Below are 26597 nucleotides of genomic sequence, written 5' to 3'. Positions count from 1 at the left end.
ATAATTTTTTTTCTGTTTTGCTATCTTTCTTTAAACCTGAAACCGGATCTGTCTGTTTCATATCGTTACGTATAGACTGGAATCAGGTACGTATTACCGGAATCATATCTCCTTAACCGAATATGCTTTTCTGATCTGTAAAAAGGGTTATTTTTATTCATCTGTCTAGTTTCTCTTTATAAAAATTCATAAACTTTTATTATTTTTTGATATCTGATTTGGGTCTGACACTGCGACAAATACGTGATTGCGGGCAAAATTATATATTTTCATTTTTATTTAATTTTTATATCAAAATAATCCAAAAAATTATATATTTTGATTGAATTTTAATTTTAGGGTTATTAAAAGTATCCATATTGAATTTTGTGAATTTTAAAATTCATTTGATGCATTATTTAGTTAAATCATAAAAACAGGATGCTCGCGGAGTCCTGATTCAACTGAAACATAGGCAGAAAATATTTTTTTCCCAATATTTATATTTTTTATGAAAAGTTTTTTATAATTTTAGGCTTTTATCATGTTTATAATCATGCTAGGGTATCCTCCACCTGATTTCACATTGTTTTGAATTTGTTTGATCCCCGAATTAATCATTTTACAAAAATCTTTTCTCTAAAACCCTGTTTTGCAATAAAGGTCAATTTTCAAGGGTATTTTAGATATTTTTCTTCAAATTTTGAATTTTAAAGTTGTTTATTTTTGTTATTTATTCAGTTATATATCATTTATTATGTTATTTAATATATTTATTTTAGGGAAGCATGAAAAAGGCTTATATCCGGATAAATCTCTTAATTTAGATATTGTTGGATAAATCCCGAAAAGCCAACATTTGGCCACTAATGAGTTTGCTAATTTTGTAGGGACATCCATGATTATAATTTTCTTTTTTTTTCTTTTCTTTTCTTCGATTTATCATTGATGTAAATTATAATATTAGAATAAGAATTTAATTTCCTGCTTAGATTAGGGTTGCATTGCATATAGTTTATTTTAATAATATGATTAGTGTGATGGATGATGATTCATGTATATTCAAAAATATCATGGTCAAAACAAATGGTATGTGCACTCGCTTCTAAGGAGTTAATAAACTCGAATGAGTTCGTATTTGTGCTCATAGTCATAATACGAACAATATCCAGATTTATCATCTTCTTTTAAGCCATAAATGGCCTACACTCATGGGCATTTTTAGAAATCATGGTTCATTTTTCAAAACTTTTCTAAATATTTCCTTTTTAGAATCAAACGAACTATATTTAAAACATATTTGTGGCCCTAGTCAGGGATATGTGGCAAATATATTTCATCTAAATTCTATAAAGCACAAAAGTTCTTTTATCAATGATTTTTCATAAATTCTTCAGAAAATATTTTCTCCAAAGTGTATTCATTCACTCATCTATGTTTAGATTGCATCATAAAAGGTTTTCACAAGGCCGCACGACCGTCCTTTTGATTAATCCAAGAGTTCAAAACTCAGAAAAATTGATTTTCTTAAAATCACTTGAATTTTCTTCAAAATTGATTTTCTCAAAACCCTTGGTTTTTCAAGAAATTTTCCAAAGCTTTTCTAAGTTCAGTTCATGATTTCCCAAGTTTGCTTTTCTTCATAAATATTTTCTAAGCTTCAATACTTCCCAATTTCAGAGTTCAAATTCAGAGAAATAGATTTTCTCATAATTTACCCAAGTTTTCTTTAGAAATTATTTTTTTCAAAACATAAGGATTTCTTCTGAAATCGATTTTCCTTTTCTTCAAAATATTTTTCCAATGTGATTCACGATCTTCAAGGTGTCCTCTTTTACAAATATTTTCAAATATTCCAAGCATACATCAGATTTTTAATCAAAAATTTTCAAAGTTCATAGCACAGGCCTCATTCTTTATGCATTTAGGAATAAAACATCGATTTAGACCAGTTGAGAAAGGCAAAGCATTAGATTAATCATTGGTTTGATTACCTTTGGTTATGGCACCAGGAATGGTTGAACCTCATACCGACAGGCGAGTCCCATTCTATAAAATTTTCCTACATTTTAAAACAGAGGTGAGTTATTTTAAAATATTTTTTAAAGGTCAGTTTGACTTGCAAAAGTAAAATTTTACAATAATAACACTAACCAAATTATAATGCTTAATTAAAGCTAAAAAATTAATCTAACAATTAAACTAATGACAAATAACAAAAACGTGTTGTACAGATTTCAACACCTAAAAACAATGACAGTAATAAACGTCAACCTATGCTAACTATTCTAATTAACTAATTATTAAATAAAGCTAAGAATCAGCTAATAAGTATTTAATTAAAACTAAATTGTTGCAACTACTTAATTGAAATCAACGATTCACAAACTAACATGCATTAAACCACAACTGCCTAACGAATTGAATGAAATAAACTGTAGAACAACACAATTATTCTAAAAAGAATGTAGCTATTGCTTTATCAAATACATGAGAATCAACAAAACCTAAATTAGCTACCATTACTTAATCTAAACTAAATTTTAACTAAACTAATTTATAAAAGTAAACTAATTAATTCTACTAATCGCAGCAACTAACATGAATTAAAATTAAGAAATACTAAAAAATGATTATCTACTTTGGCGCACAAATAAAAAAAAATGGCTACACTAAACTATTTGTTATTTTTTCTTTTCTTTTTTATAAAATGGTAAGCAATAAACTATATAAGATGCAATATGTTGAAACTAAAACAATATCAAATCATGAAATATGCAATGAAGATGATAAAAACTAACTACTATGCATGCCATGATCTTAAATGCTATGGAGAAGGGGGAAAAAAAGTTTACCTTGCAGTTTACCTCTGATGGAAGGGTTGAGAAAAAGAAGTTGGCTTTTCCTTGAGCTACACATACATTCAATCTCTTTGATAATGGGGGCAAGAAGAACCAGTGACGATGAGGTTTAGAAGAAAGGAAGAGAAAGAAGAAGAAAGACGATCGGGGAAGAAAACCAGCTTGAGAAGAGAAAATGGAAAAAGAAGAGGTAGAGAGGAGAGAGAGAGGGGGCACAAATCTCAAGAGGGTAAAATGTCCACCTCTTCTAAAAAATAACTATTTATAATTAGTGGTTAGGTTTAATTAGGTTTTTAGAAGACTTTTCAAAAAGCGTCCATGGATTTTTCAAGAATTTTAAAAGACTTCGCTTTCTAAAAACTTAATTAGCTTTACAAAAATACTCAAAAGCGACTCGATTTGCTCAAATTACGATGTGATAAAAATCAATGAAACTACTATCAAACCAATATTTTTAAGCATTTATCGCAGATAATTATGCATGTAAACCTGTAAAATTATGCATGATCAGAGGTCCACAAATGTGTGGTGACATTCGCTTATACATGTTGTAAATGTCTGTGAATATCTCACTATAAAACAAACTTTGCAAATAATAGGCTATTTCGTGAAGCATTCCTGTGAATCTCCATGGACGAAATTCATCTATTTGTGCATATGTCATCATGATATTTGTAATTTTTATTGCAAATATGCTATGTATAGGCAAAATTGCTTGCTAAACTACGGAATTGCTGAACATTTGCAAAACTTATGAATGACTAAAATGTGATTTTTTCATGCGTTTGTGAAATTTTGTATGATCATTAAATATGACCATTCAATTAAAACTGATGGTTCTCACCCATGGGCTATTCTCGCATAAACTAGGGTTTTTTGTGGTTCCTAACTATGATCCCCAACGTTCTTCCCCTGACAAAATTTTTGCAGCTATTTTTGGTACTTCATCGGTGACTTTTTGAGAATCATCGATGATGAGTTTTTCCAGTAAACACATTTGTAATGGTTGAATCAGTTGTTTTTTTAACATTAACATGAGTAAGCTTTTTTTGTGGAAAATTTTATGGTTTTCAAGTTGTTTTTGCATGTGAGTGTTTGTTTGTCGCTTTGTTTTCTTAATGATTGATATGTCTCTATCCTCTAAAATTGTTGTTTAGTTGTTGTGTATCATGTATTATAAACATTAGTAGGGAACATTTGCATCATTTTTGAGTTTTTTTTTTTTGCATTTTTAATAGCCTAATTTGTTTGTTTTTTGTAATGCTTTATCAATATCTTGTTTTCTATCTCTATTGTCCACTTTTTTAACTTTATTCCATATTTTGTTATTATAGAAAATTTTAAATATGTTTATTATAAAATAGTGATTAAAAATATGACCTCGGAGGGGTCTACACCCACACCATCTACTAATGTTGGAACACATCAGAAAATGCTAAAATAAAAAATTACACATTTGGTGATACTTCCTACTATGAAGTACGAAGTAGGCTTGACAAGTGAGTAGGGAGGGAGGCTGCTCTGTGGCCAAAACCCTAAATGTCTGACATTTTTCATAAAAATTGCAATATTAGTAAGTTGAGACCCAAAATTTTGCATTCACCAAGAAGCAGCTAACACCTTCGGTGTTGCCCAAATCTAAGGTTGAATATGCAAAAAAAGTTGATGAGTCTGTGGTCACATTCATGTCTCCCATCCCATAAGCATTTAAGGAGGGGGGCTAATTCATGCAGTCGGTGTTGAAGAAAATTGAGTCATTGGCTCAGTCAGAGGTTGTCATCCTTAATGCCCAACTAAAATAAGATAGAGACACGACCACTTGCAGTGGCAGTGTCAAGATAGAGAAGGACAATATAGAGTACGTGCAATTGGTGCTAGACCTCACATCATTTTTACTTCAATCATTTATTGTTAACAGGTAATGTTAAGCATTTAGTTTATATTAGTCGATAGAAAAATTTGAGGATAATCGCTTTCAAAGCTCACCGAGAAATATGGGATAAGGTAAATCATCTTTGGCAGTTTTATTCCTACTTTTATGTCATACATGTGGTACTACTGAAATCTTTCTATAAATATTTTTCAATGTTACCTAATCAAAATATGTGATACATTTATTTTAGATTCAAATGAGTCTACATACAAATGTAACAAACAAGCGTGTAAACCTAACACTTACGTCATTGCTCAACATAATGTCTTTGCATAAATCATGCTCTTTCGACACTTTTTGTTGATGTACATCTTGTTCGTTCTCATCAACCTTTTGTTATGACCGATTAAAATTGAATGTAAATACATACATGTTAGTACCACTGGTTGTATATATACATCACTTGTTTCATTCATTATATATCTTACTATAATTGGACCCTTGCTTGGGATGAATATTTGGTTTTCTTTCTGCTTTCATATTCTCTTTTATGTATATACACCACAAAATACCTAAGATATACATAAAAGACACAAGACATTGAAGCAGATCATTAAAAACTCTAGATAAATGCAAAGAAGCAATTCATTAAACAAATCTAAACAAATAGATTTTGCAAAAATAGGTACTCAACATATTGTTATTCATGCTTCTATATGTTGTGCTCAACATCACCACATACATTGCACTTGTATTACACAACATCCTTGTGTTATGTTATTCATCTCTTTACCTTAAGTCGTCATGGTTTACAAGTCACTTTTGGTTGATATACAAGAATAAGAATCAGTGGAGCGTTGTGTGAGACATTATTCGCTATCAGAAAGAATTATTTATGAGCCACTTTTGGTAGATAGAGAGGAATAAAAATCATTAGAGCATTCTGTGGAACATTATCCGCCATCAGAAAGAATGAATATTTATGATTTGTAGCTCAATATGATTCAACTGTGAAAAAACTTATCGCAAAAATCCGCTGGTAACTTACTCTCATACAAAATGCATGTGATCGTATGTTCGCATAGAATCTGACTGACCTACCACTCTTTACAAGAATATAATTGCTTTTCAATATCAAATTTGTAACTATGAGAATAGTTATGAGCTTTGTATTTATGTTGGTGGCAATACATCGCTTGCACACATTGTTGTTGTTTATTTATCTTCATTGCCTCTACCTTTTCTTTTACTTGAGGTACCACCATGTTTGACATTTTATGCTCGATATTACTTTTTTTCTCAAAAAGTTTCATTAATACCAAACAAAGCATTTCAATAACATGAATTAAGGGCTTGTCACATATGGAGAGAATGCATGAATTAAAACTCTCTGTTATATTAGATGTTAAGTACTCATATCTTTTTGTTGAAAAGTGATTGTTAGCCCAATGTGTTGGTTTCACGTCGGAGGCAATATAATTGTAAGCAACTAAGCCTTGCTTCTAGATTTAAAAAAAAAATAATAATTGCAATGTCGTTTTGTGGTTGGTTGAGTTACACTCTAGCAAAGCGCACTGAGTGATGAACCAAATTTCTTAGCAAAGTTCTTCATCAAGTGCTTCATGCAATATCCAACATAACATTTAGACCATGCGTGATGGACGCCATACTTTAGCCCTGAGTGTCTATCTCAGATAACTGTTATCTCTCATCTTTTTTCATAGTCATTGAAGTATGCAAATTCTTTCTTCACATACTTCAAAAATTACGCCGATGGACTGTTTGACTCTTTATCTATAATTGTAAATGCTACCAGAAATATCTCACCAAAATGATTAATATTATGGGTCGACAACTATATACCTATGTATTTTTTTTAGGAATGTACCATCTACCATAAGAACTGAATGACATCCTTTAAAAAACTCATTGATACATGAATAAAAGAATAAGAACATGTATTTAAATCAATCTTTATTATCAGTTTCTATATATCATAACATTCATAGGTTTGCCTTTATTAATTGAACCAAACAGGCAGGAAGTATCTTGAAAGAATCTTCAAATGAACCATATATCTTTTTCTTCGTGCATTCCCGTACACATCATGTTTGTTTGTAAGTAATCTATGCACCTTTCTCGTGACTGATATCATTCGTGATTTCTCTTGAAGTCATCTTTGGGTTATCGTGTAAACATTTCCGAATAACACCTGAAATCTACTTGGAATACACTTTTTCAACTCAAAGGTTGTCCAATGATCCACTACATCTTTGTTTTGTTTGTACTTTTACACTTGAAAGAATGATGCTCCGTGACCTTTGTACAATGGATCTTTCAGGGACAATCATCTATAGTCTGCAAGTTTTTTTCTCGTGTATACGATAGTGACTCCATTATAGTAACTCTTCATGAATTTTGCTTTATAGTTATTCTTTATCATATGATCTTTCAAAAACTCACGATAATACTAAAATTCATTAAACCTTTGGTTGATCGCAATGTCTTCATTTTTTAAACTTGTTGTTAGCCACTAGAAATCTTTTCAATCATTAAGTTATTTGTTACATAACTCATCATACAATTGAGATGTCTTTGCTTTAATCATTTTCAATTGCTTTCTATTGTATGAGAATTAATTGAACGAGAATCTATTCAACCACATCTCATTAGTGTACAAATATAAAATGGTTCCAATGCCCAACAAATGCTCGTATAACTTATACAACATACCAATGATTTGACTTTCAAATTGCCACTCATGTATTATTTTCATCTACCATTATTTTTTCCATGCCATCAATGTCTTGCTCCTCTCTCATTTTTGAGTCATCATCATCATTATCATTATTCGATCCTCCACTGCCAACGTGATTGCTGCAATCACTAATTGAGTGTTCGAATTGAAATAACATGTGACAAAAAGGCCATTATATATATTTCATTTATTCAATTAATAAAACTACGCACAACAACCACTTTAAAAACCAATTAGCTACAATAACCCTAACCCCTATTCAACCCTTGTGCACAATCAAACCCAACTCCATCATACTAATTGAATGCTTGTGCAAAGTCAACTCTAACCCCATTATGCCAAAAAAAATGATCAAATATTACATAAAGAATAAGCAAAAAAAGATAAATCATCTACAATACCAACAAATATATATATTTATGAAGAAAACCCTAAATATAGTAAACCTTAAACAGTAAATCTGGTGTCAAGTTTTAAATAAAACATGGAAAAACATATATAAAACTTTCATAACAATTATGAAATACAAATACTATAAAGCTATTAAATGCTTATATCTATAAAAAATAATATATATATTGTTTGTATAAGACTCAACTTTCAACCTAACAAGGAAAGTCGATGAAAATGATACCATAACTATTAAGGATACCAAGAAAGTTGTCAAAATGCTGCAAAAATTCATGCGAATTGCCATAAGGGAAGAGAGAAAAGGCTTAAGGCTCCAAACAACAACAAACCCAAAAACCAAAAATTAAAACCATAATAACTTATATATGAATCAACAAGCATGCAAAATTTGAAGGAATTCTTCGTGAACACCATACATCATTTATGAAGGTAGCACCGTATTTGCGATAGTTGTATCATAGCATGAATGTTGCTGACGTTCGCAAGACATATATGTGAATGTTGCCACACATTCACGAACCTCCTTGAGGATGAATCACTTAAAGGAGCTTCACATGGGAGGTCATGAATGTCGTACTATATATAGTGAATGTTGCCACACATTTGGGGATCTCCTTGAGCATCAATTACTTAAAAGTGCTTCGCATGGTAGCTCACAAATGTCTTACTATATATGTGAGTCTCCTTTGGATGAAAATTAGCCATGTTCACAATTTTTGTGTGTAAAAATTATGAGGTCCGCACAATTATCGAGTGAATCTACTTTTTAGTGAGAGTTTGCAATATCCAAAAAGTATAACCATATATTACACGAACATCAAGAGGTTCGCTAGTGCAAACGGTAAAAACATCCTAAAAAGTTTGTATTCACGATTTTAGACATGGAGAAGATTTTATAAATTATAGAGAATTTTAAAAAATGTGTCATTACAGTTCAATCAATTTTTGTTTGGATATCCGTCTAACCCAAATATCTCACAAATATAGTAGCAAAACTCAAAACCAATTCCAAAGTTGATTATTAATCATATTCAATTTGGCTTACTGAATCCGATTATGCAAAGTTAAATTTGATTCAATATCAGATGAAATTTGATCAATTGATGTCTCTTCCCTGTGGTTGAAAATGGGCAAATGTTGGTTGTACCTCTGATTTGGGATTGGCATGCTAAGATAATATAAATTGGTTCCCCTCACCCGTATGTCATCCATGTCTTCATATCCCTATCGTTTGAATTTCATTAATGCAAATTGTTTTGATCAAATCGAACTCCACATATATGATCTACATCATTCATTTAGTGAAGACCGACATTTAAATTACTGAAATTAGACTTGTGTGCAGGATTTTTTAGCGATTCAAAAATCAATGTTTGATGAAACACAAAATCTTGACTTAAAAAATACTTTTTCATTAAAGAAATGCAATCCAATGGTTGATTATTACTGGATTCATCTATAGGGTCAGATTTGATTAAAACAACTTGCACCATAAGATTTAAAGCATGTATGAAGATGGAGGATGACATAGGGGACGAGTGGAACCAAATTGAAGCTAATATGGTTCTTAAAGTAAGATCCAAATTTTTATTTGGATTGGATTCAAACTTTCACATCCAAACTTTGTTAAATTGAAATTGAACATGGTTAAGTGCTTTCTGTTAGATCTATGTTCAGATCGGTACCGAATCCAATCTTCTTTTATTTATTTTTAAACCTTTTTCTATTAGATCCATCACTATCTTTTATAGTGATGTGTTGATCAAGTACAACATCAATATCATCTACAGTTTAAGACAGTTGAATAATTGGCAAAGGACTCAGATCGATATATGGTGCATGAGATGGATGCAAATTCTCTACGAGATTCACATCATTCCACTGATCTTAATTTTGCATACTTTCAAGTAAACATCACCACTAAATAACATTGATTCTAGATAATCCTCCTCATCAACATCTATCTATATTTTTTTGATGTTTGGAGAATAACTATACTGGAGGGTCAAAGCCATATATTCGGTTGTACGAGACATCAAAATTGCAAATTCTTTAAAGGTAATATTTTTAAAGACCACTATAGATTTTCAATTAGTGTAATTCGACCTACATTAGTGTACTTTAGCCCTTTCAGACGACTGCCTATAACAACCACGATAGTGTACTTTAGCCCTTTTAATGCTTGTGAACAGTGAACCCTAGCCCCATTACACCAACATAAGAATAACAAATATTAACTAAATGATAAACAAACAATCATAAATCATCTATAATAATATATATTCATATAAAAATAATAATAAATATAGTAAACCCTAAATGAAAGTCAATCACAAGGATGATACCACAACCTCCTAGGAAATGTGCACGAGGATATGCATGTATATACTGTAAGAAACTCACCTTTTAAAATTTTAGATAAGAAAGTCGATCTCAAGGATGATACTGTGACCTCCTTGAAGGAATCACCGCAAAGGTTCTACTATGAAGTTCTTTGAAGACATAAATGAGAAGAAGAATTCCTAAAATAAAAATGAGTATATATATGATTCAACAAAATCATAACTATTAAGAAAAATCGCATATAATAAAAAATGTTCAAATATATAAGTAGTATATTTGCGATTTTGTTGGTTCCCTTTAAGTGGAGTTTCACACATAAATTTATGCGATTTCAGGATATATGCGAAAGTATGTTATTTGAGAGAGATATTATGCAAAAAAATTTAGTATACACAAAAGAGTAGGATATTTATGATTTTGATGGTTTCAGTTTCATCAAGATTTCATAAATAAATTTATGTGAGTTTGTGAGGTATAAATTTGCATAAAAAATCTGTGGTCCTAGATTTAAGTGGGTGTTGAACATATTCGATGGGCGGTACAATTTTATCGCAAAAATACATAAATTTGCAGTTGTGAAGGGTAAAAGTGTCCTAATAATGTTGGATATTTGCGATTTTAGACATCGGAAGAATATAAAAAATTGTAAGGTTTTTAGAAAATCACATCAAATTAGTCGTACCATAGGATAATTTTTCAAACAATATTTGGATCAAAAGTTTTGGTGCCCTTATTCAAGTAAATAAGTGAAGAAAACAAATCATCATCAAGCAAAGAATCACTGCCCAAATGATGCCACCCAAAAGAGTACGCCCAGATTCCCACAACCAACGCAGGGGGGGTGGGGGGTCCGGGGGCTCTACTTGTATGGTAGGAGTAGCTAGTGCACGTCACCTTGTATTGGGACGTTGCATGTTCAAAACCCAATGGTATAGTTGTATAACTGGTAAGAGTATGCCAAACCCCGGTGCCTTTAAAAAACAAAACAAAAGAGTAGGCCAAGATCCCAAACCAGCCACATCAAAACCGATCATTCTCAAGTCTAAACCAATTGTGCCTCTTTGGACCTTCAATAGATTCAGTGACCTGACCGACCTCGAGTAGAGACTCGCCTAGACATAGAAGCAAACTGCTCAGTAATCAATTCAAACCCACTTTGAAATTATAGAAGGGCTCAGTAATCAATTCAAACCCACTTTGAAATTATCTCCAACGGTAACTTAACTCGTGGGAAAATTTCATTTTAAAAAACCCACCTTTTGCCTGACATTCTCATGCTTTCTAAAAGTGTTCACATTATATCCGGCGATCTGATTGAGAGATCTTAGCATTTGTAAAATATTTAAATTAGAATTGGATGAGCCAATACCATATCCAACTGATTGCATGTTTTTTTTAATGACAAGCTGGGGTTAGGCAGACACCTGTCAGTTACACAACATACCATTGGGTTTTGAACTTGCAACGCCCTAATACATGGTGACATGCATTAACAGCTTCTACCAAACAGGCGGAGCCCCTGTTGGTTAAATGGATTTGAATTTGAGTCTGGATTCAGATGGTGAAAAGATCATAATAGAATTGTATGGATTCGGATATCCATTAAATTTGAATATTTGTCGGGTTCAGTAACAAAAAGTCAAAGTCATATCAGTATCACTTACAATCGGATATGGTTTTGGCTTACCAAATGCAACTAAATCAAATCATATTCTGTCAGATATCGGATAAAATCCGATTCATAGACAATCCAATCATGGTGTCCATCTCGAGAAATGTTGAGATGGATGGTCATCAGATCAGTGGCCAGGGCTGCATAAGAAGCGACCAACGGGATAACCGGATAATCCAACTTAACTTAACCCTATGCCGTGTTCCCTTTACACACACACAAAAAAAAAATTAGACAAACGTAACGTGGTCCGTGTCTTTCACGCAGTGTCCTTGTGACATAGGCCGCTGGTCTCGTTTCTTCGTCTCGGTAACTTTGTGAGTCCCGAAAGAATTCACTCGTCAGACGTTTCCAGTTGAGATCAAAGGAGGGGCTAAGTGCTATGGCTACGTGATAGTAACCATTTACATGACACGTAAGGCCCACAGTTAAATAATGTAGACCCTCAGGGCCTCACCTGAAATGCTGTCATGTGATTGGCTAGGTCAAATAGCCATGTCACTTAGCCGCTTTCTGGATCCCTGCTCGGATCCATCGGGGCCACGACGGGGGAGGTAAACGGAAACGTCCATCGTCCTTTCTCTTCCCTGCCATTCTCCGTCTGCAGAAGGAGGAAGGAAGGAAAAGACTCGGAGAGCTAAACCAGGGAAAGACGAGAACGAACCGCATCTCTTTAACACTCCCTCCCACCATTCACAGTACGAGTACCAGAAAACTCCTGCCTCAACAAAAGGCATGCGGTGGGGCCGCCCCTAAAACCCCCCAATGGCCACCGCGGAGGAGCAATTGGCCTTCTTCGGAAGAACCCTAAAAGAAGGGGAGAGGGTCCTCGCCCCCACCAGGCGACCCGACGGCACCCTCAGGAAGCCCATCAGGATCAGGGCAGGCTACGTTCCCCAGGATGAGGTTGCCATCTATCAACCCAAGGGCGCCCTGGTACGTTTCTTTTCTTCTTCTTATTGTGGAATGTCTTTCTGTGGATATTGATGCATTTTGGTGTTTGAATTTCGACGGACGGGTGCAGTTGAGGAAGGCGATGCCGGAGGTGCCGCCGGGCTACGATCCGGTGCTGGATGCGAAGCCGAAGACGAAGTCGGCGAAGAGGAATGAACGGAAGAAGGAGAAGAAGCAGCAACATGTACTCTTCTCTCTTGTTTTTTGCTCCGAACTATTTATTTGACCTTTTCCCTCTATTAATCTTGGCGGTCTTGCGGCCCTCTTTCGAAATGCTGTGGATCGTCTTGCTTGTATGTTTGTTCTATTCTTCTGGATTTCTGTTGATTGTCGGAATTTCTGAAGTTTTGGTTAAGTAAAATTTTGATTGCGGTTGTTTGGTGGCGAATTTTGAATGTTTCGGCAGAGGGTTTAGAGAGAGGCACTCGAAGGGTGGGAACTAAGGCAAAAAAATCCCTAGATTTCTATGCTGCGATCATATTTGTTTGTCTTGAGAGATCGGAGTGAACATATACCTAATGTCTATCATGTGGCACCAACGTCACAAGCATTTGTTTGTCAAAGACCTTATCTCATCCTCATAGTGACAAATATTGACGATATTTCTGAAAATATCGGGGAAAACATGATATTTTGGTCTCCGTTTTAAACGGCCCAAACATTGTGATGTATTCAAAATATTACGATATAATTGTTTTAGCAAAAATGTGGTGATTTATTGTGATATTTACAGTTTCGAATGTCTACATCACAGTTAAAGATGCTTTGCATATTTTTGTTCCCAACTTTTTGAATATTTTGCCTGTAAAAATATGAGGAAACAAAAAAAAAATCTCACAAGAATTTAATAAAAAAAATTAGCCTTTACACGCGTCAAATATATGTGGAGTGGGGGTGTTTGTTGAGGGAAGAAAGAGAAAAAAGCCTAGGCTATTCAGATAAAAATCAAGTTTAATTCCAAATTTTGGACAGTATACTAAGAATCTTGCTTCAGATCCAAAGTATTTTGACATTAAACTGTAAAGGTACTCCAGTTGTTGACAGAGAGTATTTGGTATTTGGTGATAAGTGGAATCCAGTTTTATGGAGTAGGGATGTTTGATGGGTTCATTATCATCCATCTTATTCCTTACTACTTGTTGGTTAAGGAAATACTATTGGCATCTCTTGTTCTGCACAAAAGAAGCCTTTTGGAGACTTAGAACCCTTCTTGTAGTGTTTGCTTTTCATAGCAGGAAGTCTATCACTGCATTTTCCACTCAGCAAACAAAAGATCATCATCAGCAAACCAAGGGATGATGGCTGCTGGCGTTCAGGCAACTAGTCATTCCCTTTGAGTACAAATAACAAGTGTGGATCGTTCTTTGATTAACTAAATCTGTCATGATTGTGGAACAGAGATGAGAAACTAACAATGTGGCCGTTAATTCTATGGTTTCATGGAATCGTGTATGAGATAACAAGCCAACAATGTGGTCAGCAACTCTATTGTTTTATGGAATCATGTATCATGGGATTATGTACCTAAGTTTCTGTGGAATCTTGTCTGAAGCTACAAATTATGTACCTAAGTTTCTGTGGAATCTTGTCTGAAGCTACAAACATCGGAAATTCCTCATCGATACTCACCGAGTCCGCTATCAGTTTTTTGAGAAACTGAGAGCTTGGTACAATTGGACCAAATTCCAAAGAGTGAACTGATCATGGATTTTGGCATTTCAAGTGGGTTGCGAGCATTTCCTTAAACTGTAAACTCATTGGGAACCTGGATGCATAGATAGGCAGCAATTCAAGATGAGATTTGAGCTGGTTAATTTGTGCTTATATAATTTCTTCCTTTATATTTGGTGCATGTCAATAGGAGAGGCACAACAAGGTTTGGCTAGACTCATGGAGAACATATGTTCTTCTTTTTCATCTCTTCTCTTCCATAAACAACCTGCCTTGAATTATTGATGTTGGTTCTTTGGCTTGGTTGATTGGGGTTTTCCGTGAGCTTGGAACTCAACCTTGATATGTCGGCTGCTTGGGCCTTTCTGTCATGCATCTGCTGAGCAAAGAACATCATGTTATTGCTGTGAACAGCATTCCTCACGCTTTCAACTTTGAAGTCAAATAACACACTATATATTGCTCACTCATTTCTTTTATGTTCTACTTTGGTATGAAGGTCCTACTTCCCAAAACAAAACTGTTTTTGGTTTCTTCATTCTGGTTGGTTCGACACTCACAAGCAATCCATTGCAATAGGAGATTCCAACAACCAATAAAATGTTTTTCGTATGGTGTGGAGCAAGGAACTGTTCATCACCTATTTGCAAGTTGCTTGTTTGAATTAAGATGTTCTATTTCTTCGTATGGTTAAGTTGTACGCTTCAATGAACCATTCTCTAAGTTGGAAACTAGGGAATGGTGGCCTGTTGCACTTTTGTGGAGGGGATTGAGATCTATAGGCATACTTTCGATCGTCAGTCTGTTCCATCCTGTAGAGCTGATCAGAGAAGAGTCTTGAGAATGATTTTTCTAGAGTATGCCAGAAACCTTATTTCTTCGTATGGTTAAGTTGTACATGCTTTCTGCTTGTTTTTACACAATAATTTCATATATAAACGATAAAGAGAAGGATGATTCTCAATTCTGACCACCTGCATACTGTTGTGATGCTTTTAGTGTGCTGTGTTTGATGCTTTGTTCTTGTTTCAGATGCTTCGTTGGAGGTATTACTTCCCCTGTTTCCTCATTTGGGCTAGTGCTTCCATCCTGACTTTATGACATCTCAAACAATCACATGAATTTTTGGCCAACTTAATCATTCCAGAGTGATGTTTACAGACCCTCCACCATTTAGGATGTCTTAACTGTATGAACTTCATTGGAAGTGCTCCTAGCCTTTTTTTTTTACATTATGTATATATGTAGGCAGTGTTATATTTAGATTATGTATGTGGAGAAAGGTAATGCCATGTTATTTGGTTTGGATTTGGATTGAACCTATTCTGACCTGATCAAATAACAACAGTTTCTGGATGTCTATGTGTACCTGTCTGTGCACGTATGAGTTAACTTGGGGGTAAGCTTGTGTGTCATTACAAGTTTTGGGTTTGAAATATACCCTCCTGCTAGGGCGTGGTTCTGTGTTCTGACCGAACGCTCATATAAGTGTTCTACCTTTTAAGAGGGAGGGCAGTACATTGGGCCCCCCTCTTTAATAAAGGGGTTCCCCCTTTTCACAAGGGGCAGCCACTACTTGGCTCCCCCTAGTTGGGCAGAACACTTACATAAGTGTTCTGACCAGAACACTGGATCTGCTTCCTCCTGCTTTGTTTATATATATAGCAGACTGGCTTGGGTCAGACATGTGGTAATGTGTGTGATACATGCCAGCCTGGACAGGTTTTGATCATAGCTAACTCAATGGGCTTTAGTGCTATAGCTTTACCTGGGAAAATTCTAATCTGGTTGGATTGGAGCTTGTTCTGGGCTGAACCTTTGATATGAAAGGACTAACATGTGCAATTTCTTCTTTATCCTTTGACATTTTGCTTTATCCGACTGATGGTGTTAGCTCTCTTTTTATTTTTTTTACATTCTTGTTTATTCCTTGAATGACGTTTTTAATGCATTAGGGTTCTGAGTGGAAGGGGATTACGATAAATCAATGTGCCTCCTCTTGGTTTCTTTCTGGGTGTTTATTATTTGTTTGAAATGTATTTTTGATTTTCTGCTAGGTTGCTCTTGCTTTGTCATCAGCTTCTGATAAAGGAAAGAGTGTTGATACAAATGAAGTTGGAGAGAGGTTTTCTGCAGATGTTCCCCAGAGAGAAAATGTGGATACACTAGCCAATCAGATAAACATGCTTGATCTTTCTACTCACGCAGTGCCTAGTGCATCAACAGATTCATTGGAGAACCCAAATCCAGGAGGATTGGGTCCAGATCTTGATAAAAGGATTCGTGCACTGAAAAAAAAGGTACCTCCACCATACTGGTTCCATTTATCCTTGGTAACCAAAATCCTGTTCGAACTAAACATAGTTGTTAGCATACATTGTTGCTTTGAAATATCACACTTTTATTTCTATAAATTATTGTAAGAGCATTTAACATTGCCAAAGTTAAGTTGGATTTTGCTTCTTCACATTTGAAGCAGTAACAAGTTTGCGCTAGTTTCATCAAAATCAACCCACATGCAGAATGTTACCATGTGTTCTCAAGTTATGTGACCTTTTAGAAGATTTTAAAATGCTGTGAACACGTGATGAAGGACTTGAAAATAGCCCACAAGAGCTCCTCACGGTTGCTCAAAGCATTAATGCTGAAGGGCGTTGAGAGCTCAATGCCTGGGGCGTGCATCTTTTGCCATAAGGCTGAAGCAGCAGGCTTACTGGTGAGCGAGGGTGTGGCTGAGGGGTTATAACCGCTTGCAGGCGGGCCATATGGAAAAGCTTCATTCTCTCCCATGCCCCACCGTCTGAACTGCAGTTTCCTGTTGTTATATCTAAAAAAAAGGACTTGAAAATAGAACACAGGCTGCCATTCACCAAATTATTTTACATATAGATTTGGAGTTTTGTTAATTTTTGGCTAGAATTACTAAGATTTATTTCTTTTCTTTTTTCCTTTAAAATGAAGTTAAAGGCAAACTTAAAGGCATGTCTTATTATTACTGTCTGTGGGTGTTCTGGGTGCACCAACCTTTCCAGAAAGTGGTGTAAGCTGATGTAATGCATGTCATGGTTCAGCAATTCTAGATTGCAAAGACCCAGGAGAAAAGGGCTACTGCCATCTTTGTTGTGGGCCTGTTCTTGCTAGTGTTTGTAGTTGACCGTTTCAAGCTATATATGTCACAGGGATTCGGCCAACTAGGTGCCGCACCCGCATCGACACGACGCAATGCGGGTGCGGCACCCGGTGCAGTCAACCCGACCTTGGGTGCGGTCAACACACTCAGGGTCATTTATGTCTAATTTTTGGACTATATATATATATATATATATATATATATATATATATATATATATATATATATATATATATATATATATTTTTTATATTTTTGCCGCACCCCCGTACCCAAGTTTTTTGAAAGTGCCGCACCTGCACCCGCACCCATGTGACATAGGTTTCAAGGCAATTGAACTGATGGGGTGCTGCTCCACCCTTGTTGCTATTGTGCTGAAATAAAGAGGTGATTGGCTGAGAGAGAGATTCCAACTTGTTTTTTTTAAGAAGTTGATGTAAAGTGCTTTGCAAAGCTAAAATCTAAGTCACACGGACTCGGCTCGCCCGTGCCGGACACGGGGTGGATACGCTCAACTAAGTGTCGGACTCGGTCCACAGACCTCGGCCGAGTCCGTCCACATTTTGGACTCAGTAACTTTGATCGAGTCTATTTTTTTATCCATTTATTTTGGTAAGTTTATGTTGTTACTTCAATAGAATTACTTTTTTATTTTTGCTTTAAAAATTATAATCTTATTATATATATATATATATATATACAGCCGTGTTCCCGTGTCCAAATTTTTTGAAATTGCTCCGCACTCGTGTCACACCCGTACCCGTACCCGCACCCATGTGACATAGGCTAAAATTGATGTTAGGGATTCAGATCTTGATTCAGTATTAGAATTTCCCAAGAGCTAGATGATAATTTGTTTCGTAAAGAGGAAATAATGTTGGGGTCATTGCAATGCTGATTGTATGCATAATCTGATTATGGCTGATGTACTGCGAAATAGGATAAGGTAGATTTACTTGGTTAATGCCGTTGGTTCTCGTTTCTCTTGTTTATTGGCTGATTTGGTTGAGAACTTGTCACCTTGTATGCCTGATATGCTTAATTTAATAATTATCCATTGTCATTGAAAAGAAAAATGATTGGGCTCTTGATTCTGCTTCTCGTTCACTTTGTAAGGTTTTGATTTTCTTTTCATACTTTCTGATTGAAGCTTTGGATTCAAGGCATTAAGCTTGTTTTTTCAAGGGTACGTTTGTTGTGGCAGGAAGTGGATCCATTTTCTATGGCTCTTTGGCGCAAAGAAACAAAGGATGATAAAGCCTGTGGGTTTAGCTTTCTATGATAAATGGGAAAGTCAGGTTAAATGTGACGATTCATTTCCCGATCAGTGGTTGGAGAAATGGATCTGTCCAAAAGCTGAATCACGACTCTGCTTGACATGTCAGGGAATGGTACCCTAAATGAATCATTTAGTGGGTTTGTAAATTTTAGCATCCTGCCGTAATGTAATTAGGTTAGGTTTTTGTTGATATATTTTGTGTATGACTGGAAATAGCCAAGTGATGTCACTCTGAAAGAGTGTGGTGGCCCTTCTTTTTGCCCTTAGATTTATTTTAGACTTAACATTACATGTCTGGCAGATTCGGTTGGCAGAGGCACAACAAAAAACTGCCAGTGAGGGAGATCTTGAGCCAGAGCAATTAGAGAAAATGGCGAAATTGGATGGGTGGCGCAAAAAGCTAGCAGGGCTGGAGAAGATAAAAGCAGCATCTGTTTCATGAGGTCTGTGCTCCTCTTTTGCTTCGTTTCTCTTAGAAGGTGCTAAGTTTGGTTAAGAACTCTATGCCATGGTTTGCAAGTCTGTAATTCCATCCATCGTTTGTGAGACGCTAGATGACAAACCTCCTAATGGTGGTGAGTTCTGGTTTCCATGTCGCAGTTTAGTTCCAAAATGTTTGTTCAAGCGTCCTCATCTTTGTTTCAACCTTGTATGCGCCTCGTTCTATATTGTGAGCCGGGGTGCTTGATCTCAGTCAAAGTGTGGTGGAAATTGTACTTGCATTGTGAAACTGGTTATGCATTCTTGGTCATTAGCTAGTTTTAAGTTCAAGATTACACTAGAGATCTTTGCCCAATGTAATGTGGATACAGGGAATAACAAAGAAGCGCTAATACTGTCATGGGCTAATTCTTTGCAAGCCCGTGCGGCGCCAGGTGAACCCAACTTGGCCTAGGCTCCACACATCACCCCATGTGTGACTTTTGAAATGATTATTGGCACTGCACATAGTCTCATGCGCAATTGTCTAGACGGATGTTCGGCCTTATACACCTTCTCATGTACAACTTCCTAACCTAAGCCACGGTTACGCATACCATCCTATGCAAGGTGCCACATTACTCTTTACAAATGTGCGAAAGCAATTACTGTTTGAGTTTTGAAGAGGGGGCGGCACTCGCGTCCCTCCCAACTAACAACCAAATCCAATAGCAACGTTGCATCACCATGGTAGCGACACGACCTCCTGAAAGCGTCACTCAGGAGACTTGCATGTACTTCATGATTGAGGAAAGGTCGTTGCCGATCCATAGCCTTGCAATAAGTTGATAGTAACAATATCTTAGTGAGCAACACTCCTTAGATCACTCACTGAGATGCTCATTTGCTTGGCCATGTGCTACCATGCTCTGATCACCTAATGTGATCTTTGGGAGAATTAGCCCTAACCCACATGTAGGGATGCACAACGAGCCGAGCTAGCTCAGGCTTGACTCGTTTAAGCTAATTCGTTCTAAAAACTAAATGAGCTGAGCTTGAACACAAGTTCATGCTCGGTGTGGATAAATGAGTCGAGTTTGATCAAGTCGTTGAGCTCGATTAAGCCCGAAAAGCTTGTATAAGGTATATATAAAATATGTTTGCAAAATAAATCTCAAGAATCATTTTCTTAATGGTTAGGGCGTTGGTTAGTTTCTTAAAAGGTGATGAGTTCGAATCTCACTTAACTTTTTTTTGTATTCTAGAGGGTTTTTAGTATATATAAATTTTTTGGGTCATATTAATCATAACAAACAATGTGGTGTAATGGTGTGTCATGTGTGCATGGGTTTGAGTGATAAGGGTTCAAATCTGAGTCTGAACAATGTTGTTCAAGCTCGGCTCCGAGCTCAAGTTGAGCTTGAATACAAGCATTTTGAACCGAGCTCAGTTCGAACAACCCAGGCTCGACTCGAACTCAGCTCATGTGCATGCCTACCCATACACACCTTCATGCGTATCAAACGTTATGTGTGTGATACTCTTATCCTGGGTTGAGAGGTACTTAACCAAATATCTAAAGGCATCCTCTAGTCAGTCGACTCAACATAATGTACAACAACATATCATGTTTATGCCGCTACACATCATCTTGCCAAACTACTACATGTCATCAATAGCCCAACATATATCAACCACTATTATGCCTGATACATTTTTCACTAAATGGTGCTCCACTACATTTTGACCCTTGCAACACCAGAAAATGCACACACATCTGCTAAACGCGCTTGTCATCTACCTGTGCGTCAAGTGCTTTCTTTCACCCACACGATTGGTTTTGCTAATGATGTTGTTTCACAACACCATTTGCACACAACAACGTTTGTTTGCACTGAGACTTTGCATACACATCGACCCCAAACATGAGGTGCTCTCTTTCACCAGCATGCTCAACAGTACCTATGAGGTCAACCTCTGACACTCTCCCCCACCCAACTCTTCGATGTTCTCGGCAAAGTTGGCGTTAGTAGGAACATGGCCTTCACTTAAATTGCTAGTCTCTCTTCACACAATTCTCTTTGGTTTCATTTTACTTTATCCCTCTCCAACTAGAAACCCTTGTTTTAAAATATACTACTTTAAAAACGAATCCCTTCTTGCACGTACGCTCCACTCGTGCATGTCCAATATCTTTACAACTTTGGGCGTCTCTTCGCCCTGACTTCACCAACACTCAACACATGCAGTTCACACACAAATCACCACAATATGAAGTAAATTTTGGGGGGTTTTCCCAACTTTTCCTGCAAGGCCCCATCGACCTTTTACTTGTCTCGGTCACTTCAAGTTTTGCCAATTCCACTCGGCAGGGATCCCCAACGCAAGATCTGCCTACACGCCGCTTCTTGGGGTGTCTTTGGTTTGCCCTAAGAGCCACCAATTGAGTGATAACCAAAGAATCCATTTTGCGCTTTCCTTTAACACGAGTGACAACCAAAGAATCTGCTTTGTGTTGCCCTTAACACCACGAGCGACAATCGAGCATTCACCTTGCGTTGTGATTCACCTTACGCTGTCTTCAACATCATGGACTTCCTTTCCCCAGCGCACTCTACCAAGATCCTCACTAGCACGAGCCCCTCATTGAAGATTTGTTAATACATTGCATCTTCCTACATACTTTTTTGTCAAGTTGCCCATCTTTTCGAGTCTTAATAAAGACAATTTCCTTACCAAAATGTGTGATCATCCTCAAAATTTCAAGCATCCAAAACCCTTGGGCATGCCTCGCACTCACGCAAATATCGACTAGTGTCACTCCCAGGCACCTGAACTTCTATCCTGTGGTGCATTATTCCCTGGCTTCACCTCAGTGTCATCACAACTCTCAACACACGATGCTCAATACCATGACACACTTCAAGTCACTTCGACAATGGTCCACCATCCTCGCGGTCCAATGCAGCCTCCAAGCCCTAAACCTAAGGGCTTTTCTTCCAACAAAACTGATTACCTCTTACTCGCATTGTGTTTTGCAGAAATTTTTGAGTTGAGGGGGTACCCTATCCTCAAAGGAGTCATTGTCTATGGACATTGCACACTGTCACATTATGCACCTTATCCTCCACTTCTGTGGTGCTTTATATCACCCCTCTGTCGCTTCCCCAACTTTGCAAGACACACACACTTTGTGTGTGCCCAAACATTGCTACATCTCATACTGCGTGCAAGCTCAATTGTGCTACAAAGTTGGTCTGCAACGCTCTCCCCCACCCAACTCTTTGACATTCTGTCAAAGTCTAAACCACATGGAGGAGGGGTCTCACATATTTTGCCAGTTTTCCTTAGACTAAACTTCAGTTTTATTGATATTTATCCTTCTTAAACTCCCAATCCAGGTCGGTCGCTCGAGCTTTGATCCCATTCAGCCTCCTTCCTACTAGGCCTAATGCATCCATACCCCATCACATTGGGCAATATCATCTTACTTGGGCATCCCGCCTGCCCACGACTTAAGTTGTCCGTCCAAATTCTCGCAGCTGCTTGTGACATACCGAGAGAAAGAAGCCAATTAGGGATTTTGTTCTGTTCTCGAGCTCTATCATAAGCCCTTCACTGGCTTGGACGTTCTAGGACTACCTCAAGCAATGCTTTGAAGAAAGCATGAACGACCACTCACCATGAGATCCCCAAACCATCACTTGAGTGTAATGAATATAGTGTCACGGTTTGCTTCGCCCAACATTCAAGCACTCCACCACATCCCAACAAGTACAAGTCTCTAATATAAGAGTCAGCCACTCCACAACTCCTTATGTTGGCACCAAAACATCCACACTTCAAGGACATGTCCATGGCCCAATGAGTGATGTCAAGTCTCCCAAGCAAAGTGTTGATCCTATGTTCTTCCCCAAGCACGATTGAAGATATGGGTCTTTGCAGGTTAGGTTTGAAATTACTCATTAAATTCTCATGCATCAGACTTCACAAACATCCATTCATGCCCATCATGCATGCATCCATTGTACTCACTCAACCATCAACAACAACTCATCTAGGCAATAATTTAGAAACCAGATCTAGACCAAAAATAACCTTTACTTCACCACTGCAGACTTTGTAAACACCACGTCTCATCACACGAGAGAGCACAACATGCTATTTAGCCATCCACAACGTCACCATGAATCATTCTGCTCTGAAACTGGTTGTCATAGGCTAATTCTTCATGAACTCGTGCGATGCTAGGTGAATCCACCCTTGCCAGCCTAACGACCCTAGGTGATACAACCCAGGAGGATTCACCCACGCATACAACATAGACGTGCCTCAACCAGCTAGGTGCATGAGGGTCGATCATGTCTAAGGCTGCCATAAGCTTCCTGGTGCTTTACTTTAAACATTAAGCATACCAATAGCAGACTCCTTGGGCCTACCATAATACTTGTGTGACCAGATATATGGTTCCAACATGATGAGCACCTCTCAACTCCTGATTATACCTCCTCCTTGTTGTTCTCAGGGCGCAACAACTCCCGTTGGGCTAGCCTTAATCTTTGGAGACACTAACTACCTTTCAGGGAATCGATAAGTCTTTTAGGGCTCCATCGCGTACATTGAGCATACCAAAAGCTCATTCTCGCACAGCCGCATGCTCCTCCACCGTGAGTGACGTGCATAGGTCTTTTCCCACATGATTTGACCCTTCTCACAATAGATACACACATGTTTGGGAGGCTTCATAACCCAAACACACGTTTAATGAACCGTCCAAATCTCTAAACAAAGCCCCGAGTGATCCGTTTGTGCAGATACGTATTCAATTTTGACATTGAGAGTGTGGGCCACACCAGTCTGGTATCAAAGCCAACTGAGCACCAGCAAGAGGTGATTGACACCTCCTCTTACAAGCAAAGTAATCCCTCCCTTGATCTTAATGCTTTGGTGCGTATGATGAGCAAATTGCGCTCTTCTATAAATGAGATGCATGCATCCATGGAGCAGCAGTTTTATTGCCATGAGATTTGCACTGAGACCCTCAAAAGGTGGCATGTGCAGCAAGAAAAGAGGCCACAATAGGACCTCATGGGATTCATGCCAGCCTTTGGCCGCATGTGTTTGAACCGTCCCCTCCCATTGGTGTGCCGAGTCTTTCAGGACTTCAATCTGTAGGGTGGTTCCATAAAATGCAGCAAGAGCCTTCCATGGCCGACCAGAGCTCCTTACACAGTCTGGGTACGCTGATGTACACCTATGACCCACTGAACCACTCTTTGTATGGTGTGAGGTGCCTGCATGCCAACCAACCGTTCAAACCCGTATGCAGGCTCCCTCGGCCAAACCCGCATGCAAATGCATGACTTCCCTAAGCTTAGTGGTTCAGATGTGCATGATTGGTTGTTTAAGGCTCCGAATTTTTTCACGGGCCAATCAATGTCGGCTGAATATAAGATGGATTGGGTGATAATAGGAGATGCAAGTGGAGTTGCTATTTCATTGAGTGATTGCTTTATTCTCTCTCGGTGCATTGAGGAGAGGAATAAGCAACTCACAACCTTGCAAAAATCAAGTAGACCCCCATACACCCGTTGCAGAGGTGATCTCCTTTATGAGCGGCCTCCCAAATTGGGTGGGGCTTCATGGCTCTAAGGGTGGAATATTTGAGTAGAGCCACCATAGAAGAGAAGATGAGAAAAGACTTGTGTTTCACATGTAATGAGTAATGAGAAATGAGACCGAGTTGGGACATAAAACCTCATATTCTATGAGGCTTGATGAAATTATGAACGTGCATCATATTAATGTGCTTATAGATACAATCTCAACACATAATTTCATTCGGGACAAGCTAGTACACACGTTGGACTGTCGGGTGAAGGATCACCCCATATTTGATGTGATGATTAGAGATGGCACAAACTTGAAGTATTCTGAAGTGTGCCATGACACTATGTTGAAGCTACAAGGAGCTGATTTTGAGGTTGACCTGTATGTGCTTCCAATGCATAAAGTGGATGTTGTACTGAGCATGTGTTGGCTACGTTCTCTTGGCACGATAACTTGGGATTTTGGCCAAATGCATATGATTTTTCTGAAAGGTGACACCACAGTGACATTGAGGGCCGATAAGCCTCATAGCATGGGTGAGGTTCCAGCTAAGGGAAGTCTTCAATCTTTTCAAGGGGTCCGGTGAAGCATCTTGGTTAGTGATGTAACCATTTGCCCCACCTCAACATGGCTAGCATGAGGAGTCAGTTTTACCCAAACTTCAAAAGGCGTTGGATGGATTTTCAGCCAATTTTGGAGTGCCCAAGGTGCTACCACCATGTCGTTCACAGGACCATCACGTGGTGTTGATGCTCAAAAGTGGGCTCGTGAGTGTGAGGCCCTACCGTGATGTGCAATGTAAAGGCAAAAATAGAGAAGTTTGTTGGGGAGATGTTACAGGACAGCATTATTCGCTCAATCACCAGCACTATGAGAGGGTGGTGTATGTTCGCCCCCGATGATTCACTGAATCCTACGTCTGTGTTCGGGGCTTTGAATGAGCACCACGTATACAAGCACATGAGGCTTGTATTCCCGTGTATGTTGACATAACTTTGCATCGGACTCTGGTGTTGTTGCAAAAACTTAAGTACCCTTTCTTGCTATTCTTCTCATAAAGTGATGGTTTGAGAAAATAACAAAAATGCCCTTCATTCAAAAAAGGAAAAGCAAACAGTTCGAAAAAAGGACAAACATGTTCTCCATCCAGAAAGTCGAGGATGATGTTGACTCTTCAAAGTCTTCTTTTTCTTTCTCTGTTCAAAAAAAGGACAAATATGTCCCCCATCCAGAAAGTCAAGGATGATGTTGACTCTTCAAAGTCTTCTTCTTTCTCTGTTAAAAAAAAAGGACAAACATGTCCTTTATCCAGAAAGTCGAGGATGATGTTGACTCTTCAAAGTCTTCTTCTTTTTTCTCCGTAAAACACTGTAAAACCCTCTCTCTCTCTCTCTAGAGAAGAAATCAAGGGAAACAAAGAATTCTTCCTGGAGAAGGCCATGAACATCAACCCTCTCACTCTCTCTCCCTCCTCTCTCTACTTCTGTGCACATCCAACAGACGATCCTACATTGCTCCATCGCCATCTTCTTCTTCTTTCTTCTTCGTAAAACACTGTAAAACCCTCTCTCTCTCTAGAGAAGAAATCAAGGGAGGTAAAAGGTTCCTCCTGGAGAAGGCCATGAACACCAACCCT

General features: G+C 37.5%; 1 protein-coding gene across 2 annotated transcripts; it reads left to right on the top strand.

Annotated features, from left to right (window-relative positions):
- The first annotated feature begins 12444 nt into the window (after positions 1-12444).
- Positions 12445-19710, top strand: LOC149812302 (partner of Y14 and mago-like). Of its 2 annotated transcripts, none has more exons than XM_089992785.1 (4): positions 12445-12833; positions 12922-13035; positions 16580-16822; positions 18857-19710. In XM_089992785.1, the coding sequence occupies exons 1-4, from the start codon at positions 12663-12665 to the stop codon at positions 18932-18934; spliced, it is 606 nt and encodes a 201-aa protein (XP_089848911.1). In that variant the 5' UTR covers positions 12445-12662; the 3' UTR covers positions 18935-19710. The 2 variants fall into 2 exon arrangements, with proteins under 2 accessions (XP_089848911.1, XP_089848910.1); XM_089992784.1 differs by having other exon boundaries at positions 12627-12833; positions 19233-19710.
- Positions 19711-26597: the final 6887 nt, after the last annotated feature.

This window comes from Nuphar pumila, chromosome 17, assembly GCF_984573655.1.
Source record: "Nuphar pumila chromosome 17, dmNupPumi1.hap1.1, whole genome shotgun sequence".
Lineage (NCBI taxonomy): Eukaryota > Viridiplantae > Streptophyta > Magnoliopsida > Nymphaeales > Nymphaeaceae > Nuphar > Nuphar pumila.
The sequence above is the reverse complement of the archived record's forward strand: the minus strand, read 5'-3'. Positions and strand labels throughout refer to the sequence as shown.

What these genes read in the sequence shown, in the direction of transcription:
- LOC149812302 (XM_089992784.1), top strand. Translation starts at nt 12,663, where the DNA reads ATGGCCACCGCGGAGGAGCAATTGGCCTTCTTCGGAAGAACCCTAAAA. An exon ending in ATCAACCCAAGGGCGCCCTG is followed by an intron (nt 12,834 to 12,921) that starts GTACGTTTCTTT and finishes GGACGGGTGCAG; the next exon opens with TTGAGGAAGGCGATGCCGGA. An exon ending in TTCGTGCACTGAAAAAAAAG is followed by an intron (nt 16,823 to 19,232) that starts GTACCTCCACCA and finishes CATGTCTGGCAG; the next exon opens with ATTCGGTTGGCAGAGGCACA.